The 14,264-nt window shown below is 43.1% G+C and overlaps 1 protein-coding gene across 1 annotated transcript in view; it reads left to right on the top strand.

The window, feature by feature from the left end:
• Nucleotides 1-14,054, top strand: part of PAG1 (phosphoprotein membrane anchor with glycosphingolipid microdomains 1) — a 128,762-nt gene extending 114,708 nt beyond the window's left edge. The window contains 17 exon segments of the mRNA XM_079140942.1: nucleotides 412-468; nucleotides 470-509; nucleotides 2,684-2,772; nucleotides 2,774-2,806; nucleotides 2,808-2,840; nucleotides 2,842-2,916; nucleotides 2,918-2,941; nucleotides 2,943-2,961; nucleotides 2,964-2,989; nucleotides 2,992-3,042; nucleotides 3,044-3,292; nucleotides 7,404-7,463; nucleotides 11,107-11,268; nucleotides 11,270-11,299; nucleotides 11,302-11,320; nucleotides 11,323-11,438; nucleotides 11,440-14,054. Coding sequence (XP_078997068.1) covers nucleotides 412-468; nucleotides 470-509; nucleotides 2,684-2,772; nucleotides 2,774-2,806; nucleotides 2,808-2,840; nucleotides 2,842-2,916; nucleotides 2,918-2,941; nucleotides 2,943-2,961; nucleotides 2,964-2,989; nucleotides 2,992-3,042; nucleotides 3,044-3,292; nucleotides 7,404-7,463; nucleotides 11,107-11,268; nucleotides 11,270-11,299; nucleotides 11,302-11,320; nucleotides 11,323-11,438; nucleotides 11,440-11,466 — 1,110 coding nt within the window. The 3' untranslated portion in view covers nucleotides 11,467-14,054.
• The last annotated feature ends 210 nt before the right edge of the window (nucleotides 14,055-14,264 follow it).

Here is a 14,264-nt window from a genome sequence, read left to right as displayed (position 1 = left end):
GCTCCCTGTGGAGTCCACTGGGGATCCCCTCCCTACCTTGAGCTAAAGGGGCTGATATGTCACCACCCACTCGTAGCCCCAATTATAGATCACCAGGTAGGGAGCTTTGCCAGTGATCTTGGAAGTTTCCCACTGCCCCTGAGACTCTGTAACCACACGGTCCAATAGACCCCTTTCACAGTGGTGGAACGTTCTGTGTTAGTACTGTCTCTATCCCCACTATGAAGCCACTATAATATGAATAGTTAACCAACAAGGCTCGATTTGTTTGATTTGATTTCACTTCATTTTAAATCTAAATAGTGGATTCTGTTTTTTTGCTTTTGCTGTTCTGGGTTTTAGAAAAGGCCAGGAATATTCTGTGTTGTGCAGTCCATATTCTTTCCAATGTGGATACATTGTTTTTTGCAGCCTTCAGACAAGGAGATGTTCAGCCATTCAGTGACTAGCCTGACAACAGATGCCTCTTGCTAGCAGTGAACAGAACGGGGCACTCACCAACGGTGACAGTAAGTTCTGCAGAACACCAGCTTTACCAGGGTGTGGTGGTGCACACCTGTAATCCCAGCAGCTTGGGAGGCTGAGGCAGGAGGATCACAGTTTCAAGCCAATCTCAGCAACTTAGCCAGGTCATTAAGCAACTTAGTGAGACCTTGTCTCTAAATAAAATACAAAAAGGGCTGGGACTGTAGCTCAGTACTTAAGCACCCCCCTGGGTTCAATCCCCAGTACCAAAAACAAAAAAGCCAGCCAGTTTCCCACAGGGCCTCATCACCTACAAAAGTAGTAGGTCTCAAAACTGTAGGTCAGAAAACTAGGGAACGTGTTCTTGCTTTCTTTCAGTATTACTGGCAGGCCTTAGCAAACAATCTCACTTGGGTGAACAGTATCTCATATCTACTAATTGTCTTCTGTGTGCCAGGCATTGCTGAAAGATGGGTGTGTGCACCAACTCATCACCCTAACCCTGAAATGTTACTCTTAATGATATGACTGTTAGTATTGCCTTGAAATGGGCACCGTTGCTACCCACCACTTAAAGGGAGGAAACTGTCTACATTCACACTCTAACAAATTACCACAAACTTAGTACCCCAAAACAACATGGATTTATTTAATTAAGATGCAGTTCCTGAGGTCCTAATTCTGAGATGGATCTCACAGGGCTAACATCCAGATATCGGCTGTTGTATGGCTGTTCCTGGAGTCTCTGGGAGACCCGTTTCCTTACCCTGCTCAGCCCTCCTTAATTCGAGGCCTCCCTCCTTCACTTCTAAGGACCTGTAATTCATTGGAGACTGGCTAGTCCAGGATTCTCTCCCATGTCAAGGTCAGCTGAATGGCCACATTCTTCATCTGTAACCTTAATTCCCCTCACAGTATAACATAACATATGCACAGTTAACAGGGATTAGGACATGGGATCCTTGGGGAGCCATTCTTCCAACCAGCCTAAGGTCTTAGAGTCCTTTGCTGAGGACCTGTAGGAACCAGCACCTACAATCATTGTGTATGCCCAGAACCATTCAACAGTCATGTCCATTTGGTGCACTGGATTTGCTGACAAAGGTAGTGACTACATTTGTTTCAGACCTTACAATCTACAGTGCACTGCACCTGAGGTAGGAGGTCATCCTGTTATCCCCATTTACTGATAAGGAATTTGAGGCATGGTCAATATTGACACCCGAGTCTCAGACACAAGTGCCCATTCTCTGTCCTCTGTGACCAGGACCAAAGGGCAGGATGAGTATAGAACACAGGGGGCTGTTGTTAAGTTCAAAGGGTCCAGGAATCAGGATCATTTCCCACATACCCTCAAGGATACTATTTTCTAATCTGCCCCAAATGGCTACACAGTCATTTAAGAACTCAATCACTCCAGTGTACGCACTACAAGGACAGGACTCTGCTTCATGGGCGAATGTGTTTCCACCTTCTTGAATCATCCCTGGTATGTAGCAGGCACTTGGTAAAATGTTTGATGAAGGGGTAGCTGGCTGGCTTCACACAGGAACGTTTCTGTGACAGTCGGAGGAATTTCTCATTTGGAAGGTCCTAATTTGAGATAGGGATGTTGGGGTCAGGGAGTGAGATGCAAAAAGTTGCTTAAGGAGGGCCATGGGGGTTTCCAGGCCCTTTGTGATATTGGCTGAAGGTACATTTTTCCCCCATTGCTTCTGTTACATCTGCCAAAGAAAGTGACTGGTGAAAGACGATGGCTACCAACTACTCCCTCCCAATAGGTAGAAGCCAGGAGGGCCAGGAGAGAGTGGCCACCACATGCTCCCTTCTTTGGATGACCAGCTTCCCCAGTTTGTCTTCATTGATTGTCATTTTCATCTTCTGGTCTCATAGGACACTCGCCTATAGGAGGACTCATTGGGAATAATATTAAGTAATGAAAGTAACAGGGAGCCAGATGGTAGCCAGGAGGATTTATTAAATGTTATACTGGGAAAGACATAGTGGATGGATTTCCATTTTAAGATGTGATGGAGAATTAAGAATATAAGAATCCTTGCAAGAATTTAAGACTATAAAATGACAACATGACATCCGTAATTTGCTGTGGGGTATCAAATACAAAACAAGCACCTTGATCCAACCTAAGGCTGCGCATCTGATTCACTGTAACAGTCATTTCTGGAATTGTCCTTCTGTAATGCTGTTGCTGTCTCAGTTCTTTCAGAAGACAGTACCCTGACCTGCATGCAGCATTATGAGGAAGTTCAGACCTCGGCCTCTGATCTGCTAGACTCCCAGGACAGCCACAGGGAAGCCTAAGTGTCATCAGAGTCGGGAAGCTGCCCAGGATCCCCCCCGAGAGTGGGGTGGACCACCATGCTCGCTGACAGGAGCGTGGATGGGGACCAGGGACCAAGCACAGAGGGGCCATATGAGGTGCTCAAGGACCAGTTCCTCCCAGGAAAACATGGTGGGAGGACTGCTTGTATGAAACCGTAAGGAAATCAAGGAGCTGGCGGCTCTGCCGGACACCCAGACAGAGGCCAGGGTGGCAAGTCAAAGTCTGCTTCCACCTTTGAAAGAGCTTTCAGGGCCCCAAACTGAGGGCAAAGCAGAGTTTGCTGAATATGCCTCTGTGGACAGAAACAAAAAGTGTCGCCAGAGTGTTAACGTAGAGAGCATTCTTGGAAATGCATGTGATCCAGAAGAGGAAGCCCCACCACCTGTTCCAGTGAAACTCCTGGATGCAAATGAAAACCTTCAGGAGAAGGAGGAGAGAGAAGCAGAAGAGCGAGACCCCGAGGGGAGCAGAGAGACCAATAAGGTGGGCTCCAGCTCTTTGTTTTGTGGGTCACCCTGGGGGTTTTCTTGCACATTGCCCTGGGAACTAGTTCCAAACACTTGGAAGTTCACTGACTGATGAAAACTGTTTTAGCATCAGCAGTGTTTGGTTTTTCCCACTCCAAGTAATAAAATTCTGAAAACTCATATTTATAAAATATTTCTCTCCCAGCACCTTCCTGGGTATTTTCCAATTTTTGCATCATGTCTACTTAGGACCAAGTATTATTTTCTTCATCTTTGAACACCAAGAAACTAACTAGGCTAGAGTCTCTACTGCACATGTTTACCTCTTCTGCCTTATGCTGCCTTCCAGTGGTATGTGACTTTGACCCTTTCGGAACCCCAGAAATCAAAGCATAGTGACATTTACAGAGAGAGCCAACTCACAGGTGCAGCTGGCTCTATCTGGTTGTATATACTTTCATGTAGGTCAAGATCTTATTTTGTGGGATCTTATTTTGTGAGTTTCAAAGCAATAACTTACAGCTCCAAATTTGAGACCTCAACAAAGCTCTGAAATGCCTTGGTATTCCACAGCCTTCCGTGGTATCCAACTTGATGTCTGGAACTTCACATTTCCAGTTGTCAAAATTTCCTTCGGATTTAACTAGGCTTAGTCTGCTTCTGTTCTCCACATGGGAAAAGAAAAAAGCAAAGTTCTTTTCTACTCAGGTGGGAAGGACAAGGAAGAGTTGGTCAGTTCATTATGGCCTTAAAATATTTCTGTAGTTCACGGTCAGAGGTGACCCCTGGCTGTGGTTGTATAGGTTACAAGAAGGAAGTCATTCTTAAAACTGTTCTCTGGGGCTGGAGTTGTAACTCAGTGGTAGAGCGCTTGCCTAGCACATATGAGGCATTGGGGTTGATCCTCAGCACCACATAAAAATAAATAAAGTAAAGGTATTATATCCATCTACAACTAAAAAAAAATTTTTTTAACTATTCCCCGACTATGTTCCAACTTCTCACATTACCCATGAAATCAGCTGTGAGATCACCAATGAAAGCATTTACAAACATGTTCATGAAATGCAAAAATGCAGTACAATTTTCTGCTCTCCATGTAACCAAAAATAATAGAACCAATGTAAATTTATGATACCTAAACTAGTTAAAACTTTTCAAGTCCTTGGAAGATAGGAAAGACAGTTATCTAACGGCTGCTAATAAGCAGTTCTCCTGATTTCACGTTAAAAACTACAAATGTCTTTCTGGGAATCAAGTTATCTTTTTATGGTTTAATGAGTAATCCATCATCTCCCTTATAAACCTAATTTTAAATGAATTGAGAATTTGAAGTGTTTAATACTTACTCATGTATTTGACAAAGATTTTAATGAGCACCTAGTAAGTGCCACATGGCCTTCTACGTGTTGGAACTACACCAATGAACAAAATATGTAAGCGAACAATAATTTCTGCCCCTATAGAACTTCATTTTAGTGGGAAGAGATAAAGTTTCAAGTTTAATAAGAAAAAATAGAATAAGGAAGTTTGGAGAAATGGGGATGGTAGTGTAGTTTTAGTGTCCACATAACCATGAAGGGGACCTTTGATCAGAGTAAATAAAGTGAAGAGTGAGTTCCGCAAGTTCTCTTTGGGACACTTATGCAAGTTGCTACTGTGGGGAGAGCAAATGAAGCAGAGGAGATTCCCAGTGTGAATCCCCTGAGGCTGGAGCGTGGTGGCTTGCAAAGAGAAGAGGAAGGGACAGATATGACTGACAAGGGAAGACAAAAATAAGATTCCTTGGGAGAAAGGCAACCGCTGGCGGTCCTGATTGGCTTTGGCTCATAGTCTGAACAAAAGCCAGCAGAGTGGCACAACCCAACCCATGTTTTGAAGGATCCCCCTGACTGCAGTTTTGAGGTAGACATAAAGGGCGGGAGATGGTAGGACCATGCCTGGCCAATGTGTGAACCACAGAAGAGATGGCAGAGGCAGCAGAAATGAGAGAAGCTAAGCTAGAACCAAGAGACTTGCCAATGGACAAGGTGTCGTGAGAGGGAAAAGAGGCAGGGGCAAGTTCAGAGTTGGGCCTGAGCTTCTGGATGAGGAAATCGCCATGAACGGAGGTGGAGCGGGCTGCAGGCAGACGGGTGTGGCGGGGGCAGGTGGGCACTCAGTGGTGAATGTGTTTCTTTCGAGATACGGGTTGGACCTGGCAGAAGCACATCATGTAGTGTCCAGGGCTGGATCTGCACATTGGAGATCCTTGGAAATGCGATCGCTGAAGCCATGGGGTAGGATGAAGCCACAAAATGGATAAGTGTAAATGGGGCTCTACAGGGTCGAAGAGTAGAGAGCTGGAAAGGGAACCAGCAGAGGGGACCCTGGTTAGGCAAGTGCGGGGCACTAGAAGGTAGTTAAAGTATGTGTCCAGGGAGGGAGGAGTGACAACGGTGGCACATGCTGCACATGGGTCAGGAAGAGGAGTGGCCTTAATGACATGGTGGGAAAAGCATGACAAGTTCACCTGTGGTAACTGGGAGGACAGAAAGTAGATGGAGGCAGGGTCTGGTTGGGGGGTGTAGGAATTTCTTCTGCTGCCTTTGGTTTTCTTAGTGACTTAGGAAGCAGAGTCATCAGCTCCCAGTGAGGCTGGGTGAAGAGGTGTTGGAGGTTTGAGGGGAGAAGAGAAGGTGCATATTGGACAGATGGGCCGGCAGGGACTGGATGTACTAGGGATGAGTCCCACAAAACAGAGCAGCATTGTAGGTTTTCTCACTTAAGGGTCCAGTTCAGCAGTGACCAGGGAGGGAGCAGGGGTGATTGTGATGGTTGACTCTGGAGTTGAAGCTTGGTAAAGTAGGAAAGAGGGGCCATCAAGAAGGGAGGACATTGGAAAGATGGTGGATCACAACAGTGTTAAAAGACTAGGAATTTGGTTATAGAAGGAGAGAAAACGGACAGTGAGCGTTGTTCTGAAGGGAGTGGCTAGGAACAGGGATGGTAGAGGGAGGGGCTGTGGGTCAGGGCGTGCAAAGGTCTGAGAGTAGGCGGGGTGCTCAGGTGGAGCACAAGGTCATGTGCCAGGTTTAAGAGGATCATCATTTATTGAAATTGTTATCATCTAGGGATGCTGGGTTCATTGTCTCTATTCAGCAAAGAACTGAAGAATAAGACACAGAGATAGCAAGCAAGCATCAGGTTTATTCTGAAAGTGACAGACAGGACTTCTCCAGAAAGAAGGGGCCCCCAAGCTGGTAATCATTGGGAGAATTTTGGCCTGTTCTTTTTTATGGTCTCTGGAATTTCCTCCTTTCTTTATGTCTTCCCCTGTCCACCACGCTCCTCACTGTTAGTGCTTCGTGCCCCCTCTGTCCATGTGTGTTTTAGTTTTTCAATCGGATCCCCCGCTTAGGAGCACTGTATGGAAGTGTGTGTCTGCTTGGGTCTCCTGCTTGTGTCCACAGGGGTCAACCAGGAAGTTGACCTCATCAGAAGACCCTCTCCATGCTCCTTTATTCTGACACTGTCCCCAAACTCCTCACTCACCATCTTTCCCTGGCTTCCTAAGCCCTTCTACATCTCAAAAATCAAATCTCAAAATCAATCACAGAATTAAAATTAGCAAACAGGAACCAGTCATTGAGAAATCAGGTGGGGGAAAGCCACAAGATGAGAGTTCATTTCTTCTTTGGGTTTGAAATTTCCAGAATTACTTAAGGATCTTTCTGATGATGCCATCAAGCCATAGAAATATCAAATTCAGGCATTTAGATAAAGAGATACCTTTTATTACCAATCCTTCTTTAATGATCAATTCTTTAGTGACAATTATTAGAACTTGAAGTAGAAGCTCTAAGTGTTTATTTCTGGCTTATTTGTACTTACAGATCTGTAATGTTAACAGTTTGCTGTTTGTAATACTACTAGTTATAAAAGAATATTATATAATAACTGTGTAAATGGTTGTTTCTCAGGTACTTCACAAAATTCCTTCATAGTTCCATAAAAATAATTTGACACAATTTCTTTGTGGCTCCATAGAAATAATTGGAAAACATTTTAATAAATCCATGGAAACATATGTAAATGATGATGGGATTACTGACTTCAATCTACCTTTTTTGGTTTGTCTTTGACAGAGATTTAGCTCATTGTCATACAAGTCTCGAGAAGAAGACCCGACTCTCACAGAAGAGGAGGTAAGTTGGGTTTCTTTTTTAAGTAACCAGAAAGCTTCTGTAATAATAGAGCTTCTCTCCTTGAATGCATGCACTGTAATGTTTCTCTTTGAAAGAGCTGAAATACTCTCTTACACCTATGTGTGGAGGTCAAGGTTGGGGCATGGGCATTTATATATTGGGGAGGGTGACTGGCAGGTGGGTAGGCCAAGCAGAATAACAGGAAGAACAGATATTCTAAGTAAAAAGACCTGAGGAGGAAAGGAGGGTCAGAAGAACAGGTGAAGGGAGGACGTAAGAACAGGATGAGAGGAATTTCAATAAGGGAGCTTCATTTAAAAGCCAAGAAGAACACATCAGAAGGGAAGTCAAGAGCAGGTTGGAGAATGTGATCCTACCTGGAAGATGGGGTCAGTGAAAATTTTGGATACCAGAGAGCAGGAAGCTTTAGAAAGTTCCATTCCAGACTGGAACAAGGGTCAAATATAGCAGCCAACTAGAACAAATTGTGTCTTTCCAAACACTGCTCTGAAAATTTGCTAGACTTTTAGTGAAGCCTTACAATTATAAAAACCAGTATGTGAGGTACATATCAAGCGAGGCTCAGACAGAACTAAACTTCTTCATGGATCAGCTGCCTACAGCTTCTAGCTGAAACTTCCAGCATAGTAAATTTGCACATGTACAAGACTGAAGTGTGTGTGCAAGTATGTGTCTATATAGGACTCTGAGTGAAGTATCAGTGTGAAGATAGACTCCCACATTGAAAGTTCAAGGAGCAGAAGTGCTTTCCTTAGGCAATCTTGCCTAATCCCCTGCATGTCTCTTCCCCCAGGAACAGACCTGCCATCTGTCCACCTGCTTGACAAGCCAAAAAGCCTGGGGGTCATCCTTGATGCCTCCTTTCCCTGGTGCAGTCAACTGCCAGGTTCCTTCAAGTGTACCTCCAAATGGTTTCATAGACACACCCCATCTGCTGGGCTCTTCACGAGACCACCGCAGTTCCCTCCCAGGTCCCTTGGCAACTCCTTTGCCTCCCTCTGGTCTGTTTTTTTCAGCCAGAGAGACACAATCGGGAAAAGAAAGCAAAGTATAAAGAAGATCTGGAAGCTTGCCCTTGAAAATAAATCCATTCTATGTAAAATTTTAAAAGTACTTTACTCCTTCTATCTGAGGTTTATGAAAATAACACCTAGTTATATTGATGAATTTTTAACATAAAAAACTGACTCACAAAAATCATTTGAGGAAGATTTGGAAAAACCAAATGTAGAAGTTATTTATTTTTGTATGCCTTTAGTGATAGCCTAGACTGAAACTCAGGTGTGTTCTTTGAGTCCCATGGTCCCAATTTAAAAGAGTGAGGAAGAGAGACAATTATAAGCTGATGAGAAATGGGAAAAAGGGAAAGAGTGACTCATGTAATCCATAAGACTGTAATAATGTATTGAGTAATAGAGATTAAAGGTTTTAAAGAGAAAAATCGAAAGTGAAGTTGCAAGGGGCTTGAGAGAAAACACATATATAAACAAGAAATAAGTCATAGAAGACAAATATTCAAAAGGAATAATTGAAGGCTTGACAAGCTTTCATACAAATTGGAATGGTCCGGTGACACCCAGTATAGGATAGGTTGATTCCCAGAGTCAATGTTATGTTGCAAGTTCATGGAAGAGCCTGAAATTTTAAAACAAAAGTCAAACAACACTATTATGTATAACTATATGGCACAAATAAAAACATATTTTTCTAGGGTTGGGGTTACAACTCAGTGGTAGAACACTTGCTAGTACATATGAGCCCTGGGTTCAATCCTCAGCACCACATAAAAATAAAATAAGAAAATCATTGTGTTCATCTACAACTAAAAATATCTTTCAATACATATTTTAAAAAAAAAAGTATAGAAGACCCAAGAACTCTTACAAAGAGAGGAGGATGTTAATGTTAGGGACTTGGAGGGGGAGTTGGACATGGCAGGGAGAGTCACCTGTCATTGTCACCATCCAGGTAAAGTGAAAAATAAGCTGGTATACCAAATCCCTTTGTCCCTGTTGTTCATGGTTTACCCATTTATAATCCATCCCCATTTTGACTTCCGACCACTTTTAGATTATAAATTCCATATATGTACCCTCACTATGAAAATTGGTGAGTTTTTTAAATTCTTCCTAAATTGAAAGAAATTAGAATTCTTCTATTTGAGAGCAATTTTCCCCATTAATACCTTAAGGTGAGGGCTGGGGGTGTCACTCATTGGTAGAGCACTTGCCTCGCATGTTCAGAGCCCTGGGGTTGGCTCCCCAGCACCACAAAACAAAAACCTCTAAGGTGGGACTCTTCATGTAATATTCATTAACCAGTCAGATGGGCACGGCAAGATGTCTTCCAAAGATGATTTCTCTGTCAGGGCCTCACAAAACAGAGCCACCAGCCGGTAGTAAAAGTTCTGATGCAGATGAACAGCTAACAGGCGGTGGGGCCGTCTCAGAAGCTTCTGCAGCCAGCTGGAAAGCTCGCCCACAGTCTGCAAGATGTGGGAGAACAGGAACATGGCCCTGGGCGCTCGGGAAGCCAAGCCATCTGTCAGGAAACATGTTTATTTATTTCCAGAGCATTTGAATGAATTAATTACTGTGGTAAAAATAAATACAGGTAAATTAAGAATATGGTTTACTGGATGATTCTAACAAAAATTTGGGGAGTAGTACTCCCAAAATATCTGGCATCAGTACATGTAACTCTCGTTACTGAAGAATTAAATCTCTGTGAATGTTTCAGGTTGTAGGGAATGTATCGCGTTGCAAGGTGCGCTTGGAAAGGGCCCCTCTGACTAGAGGAAAGAGAATCCCAAAATGGTCCCCAAATTTCATTTCTGACTACAGAAAAGAATGAAAAAACTAAAGAAAACTAAAAGAAGAAAACTAAACCTGCTCTGTAAATGTCTTTAACCAGTAATGTGCAGCCAGGTCAGAGCAGGGTGGAGAACTGTACGCTTAAGGTGCACATTGTACCAGAGCCCAGCAGCCACTCCCGCTGTCTGGAAGCAGGAAGCCTGGAACAGCTCCTTCAGTGGTTCTCACACTAGGGGCATCAGATGGCAAGCCCCACCCTGGAGTCTCTGAATCCAAAGGCTCCGAGGTTCGGCCTGAGAATTTACCCTCCTGAAAAATTCCAACAGGCTGCTGCTGTTGGTTTGGAAGCCACATTTGGAGAATTGCTAGTTTTCTACCCTTTTGTGGTAAAGCTGTGGAACCTTTTGAGCACAATATCATCCTGATATCGAAATCAAATAAATATGGAGGGTGTGTGCCAGGTCCTGGGGCTTCCTGAGCTCCCGCTTCTCCTGGTGCCCACAGTCCCCTCGGCAGACCCAAGGAATTCATTTTGCACAGAATCAAGCAAATACAATTGGTGTATTTACAAAGTTTGAAGATAACGTCTATCATTATTTCTCTTGGTAACATACGCTAGAATTAGTACAGATAAGTAAAACAAATCTTAAAGACACACACACACACACACAACACATGCACACGCACACATGCCTACACACACGCCTTCTCAGATACCCATGAGTGCTAAGTATATAGCTTGTGCCAGTAAGGGGAGGAGGAAGTCACAGCTTGAAGCTTGTTTATTCAGTTCTCCCTCTGTTTCCTAGATCTCAGCCATGTACTCATCAGTGAATAAACCCGGACAGTCGCTGCATAAATCCGGACAGTTGCTTAAAGCGCCAGAATCCACCTCCATTCAAGGTGCCCCTCAGAGATCACCCTCTTCCTGTAATGACCTCTATGCCACCGTTAAAGACTTTGAGAAAACTTCCGAACAACACGCTTCCACCAGCAGGGAGGACCCGGGTGAGGAGCCAGAGCCCGATATGAAGCAATACAGACTCTAAATAGAGAGGAAGAAAAGGCTCCCCTGGAGATAAATGGCCACCCTGGTCTCGTCCCCAAGGAGAATGACTATGAGAGCATTGGGGACCTGCAGCCAATGCAGAGATGTCACCAGGCTCTAGCAACCAGAAGACAACTCCAAAGAGCCTGTGGTCAGTATTTGGGGGACAGTTCTGTGGGGATAAGAGTGAACATCAACCTCTACTTTCTATGCTGCTTTAGTAAACTGAAGACCATTGGACATGCCGCCACCGACCCATTTCCCGTTTCTGCAAACTGTGATGTTCAGGCCTGGCTGTCCCTGAGTGTGCACCTGCCTGCCCTAGAAGACACACCCCAGCACCCACACAAACTCTCTAACCCTCCACAAAAGATCCCAGCTGTCCTGTGGGGGTTTATCCCACTAGTGAGGACAGCCACGCTGTAAGGAAGAACTACACTCAGCAAGAACCCACACTTCCACCCGCCTGAAATACTGCCATTTTGGAAGAGCAAGGTTTTTCTTCCTGTCTCCTCCCCTTTTCTCTTTCTGCTACCATCTTTAAAATATATTGCATGTTCCCCTATAGAATCTTCTGATTTCTATGACTCAATCCACGGAAATCTCCTACAGGGCTTGGCAAAGGTTTTCAAGATAGGCAAGTTAGGATGGGGAGCAACTGGTTGCTGGTCCCACCCAGCTCACCCTTCCTCTTCCCAGAGCTACAGTTTTGGTCTCTGGAATCCAAACTATGCATAGGTTTGGGGCAGGAGGTCCCCTTGAGGTCCCTTCCTTCTTATTTTGGCACTGTGCATCAGCAGCCTTTCCCTAAAGTACTTGAAGTCAGTATTTAGATGCTTTGTTTATTTTTCTAATCGAAACTTGGGAACTCATTAGAGCCTTCTCAGTATTTTCAGTGAATATCGTGGTACGTCTGTACTCCTTAATCCCAGAGCTCGTTCCTTCCAAACAGAGAGCCTTAATCTTTATGTTGGAACACAGACCACACGTGTGGATGGCAGCGAGGCGTCCATCCTGGAAGGGCTGTGGACGTGGGTATTTCAGTGATCTCCGCTGCCAGCACCAACAGTGTGGACTTGCATAGTTGTCTGCACCCTAAGGTAATCTAAGGACTAAAATGTAAACATTTATTTTTATTATATAAATTTATAAGATGTTTTATGTTTAATGCCTAATTTTCTAGAAAGTGCCGAAAAATGTATATTAACTATTTTGGTTTTATGTACAATGATTTATACTTCTCATTTGGAAAGACACCACAAAGCACACAAGCTAGATAATTACAGTAGTTGTTATTCTTTTTTTGTAACAAATATTTAAAACTTTGAAGGTTTTTAAAGACTCAGCTTTTCAAATGGTACTTGGAACTCCTCATCAATAACCTAGATCGGTTCATGATAGAATAAATAATCCTTTTAGTGGCTGTGGTGGGTAATACTGAAATATTTGAAATGGTAGAAAGGGACAGAAGAATAGAATATGACAAGGAATTATGAACTTCCTGAAAGTATCACACTTTTATTAAAGTTTCATAGCATTTTTAAGAAAACAGTGATGAATTCTACAGTCCAGTACTTGCCACTGCGAATTGCCTATTAAAATTTTTTCCTTCATTTTACAAAAATCAGTGGCTGTAGTAACTCAGATTAAGAGGCCATCCCAGTTTGAATTTAACCATCTCTTTAGTCTTATGTGGCCAACATTGGAAAATGTGTTCACTGGTCATTTGAAGTATCTCAAGTGTAGGCTATGCAAGGGGAGGTCATTATCCTATGCCACTGTGACATCTGTGATTTTAGACACTTAATAATCTTTCTTTTCCCTCCTTATGAAGAATGCCAATTGGCAAGACGAAGCATCTTGAAAATTGTCAAGACCGGCTCGCTGGTCTCTATTTGTAGATTGGTCTTGTGACTTGCTCTGTATCACACTTTTGAATTGTTAAAGTGAACTCTGTCAGGGAGCACGGGTTGGTTGCCATTCCTCATCAGTCCACTAAGTCTCTCCCATGAAGAAGTCATGTGCATGACACAGTTATTGCTGATTCGAAACAGCGGTGGAATAACCTTGAATCTCTTGAGAGAAGTTTATCAGGAAAGTTCAAGGCACTTCCCTCTGAATTCAGATCTTTCATAAACTCTGCTTTGCCTGCTGATTTTCACTGCTTTGTATTAACGAGTTTGACCCAGCAATCTCAGGTCACGGGTTCTCTTAGTGAATGGGAACAGCTGCCACCTGCACACAGTGTGCTGCCGTATCCTCCTCTGTAGGCACCTTCCAGAGAAGGTCAAACATTCATTGCATTTCCTACTATCTTACTTATAGCCAGGGAAATAGGTCTGATCTCTAAAGTGTAGAATACTCTCTTTAGAGACAAGTTCTTTATAAATAATCATGTCATCTTAAAATTTCACTATCAGAATTTCCTCCAGAAGTTTTCAAATATAGGTTATGCAATATAGTCATAAAATATGCACTGAAAAAACTCTCTTAATTTGAGAACAAGTGGTGAGAATATGTTGTTATAGAAAATATTTTAAGTGTACTTTAAAAAGAACTCTAAGGCCCTCCTGCAAAAATTCTAGAAGAATATATGATAGGACAGTCCATCAGGATTGGGGAGGGAGATAAAAGAGGTGAACCCCTAGGAAGACAGCTCAGCTCTTCGGGCATTGGGTGTTTTATTAAAGTGTATTTATTGATGTATCATCTTTGTTTTGACTTTATTGTGGTTTTTCATAAATTTCATCTCTTTTACTTTGTTCAAAATCTGTACTCCAGTCTTGGAGTTAGAAGCTTGTGACTTTTTTAAAAAAGTTTGATCTTGATCTAAATGCTACAGAGTTTAAATGTATGAAAGGTGATTATCAAAAACAATTCACTGTATATTCATAATTCACCCCTGACATCTACAGTAGG

This window comes from Sciurus vulgaris (assembly GCF_902686455.1).
Source record: "Sciurus vulgaris genome assembly, chromosome: 1".
Taxonomy (NCBI): Eukaryota; Metazoa; Chordata; class Mammalia; order Rodentia; family Sciuridae; genus Sciurus; species Sciurus vulgaris.
The sequence above is the reverse complement of the archived record's forward strand: the minus strand, read 5'-3'. Positions and strand labels throughout refer to the sequence as shown.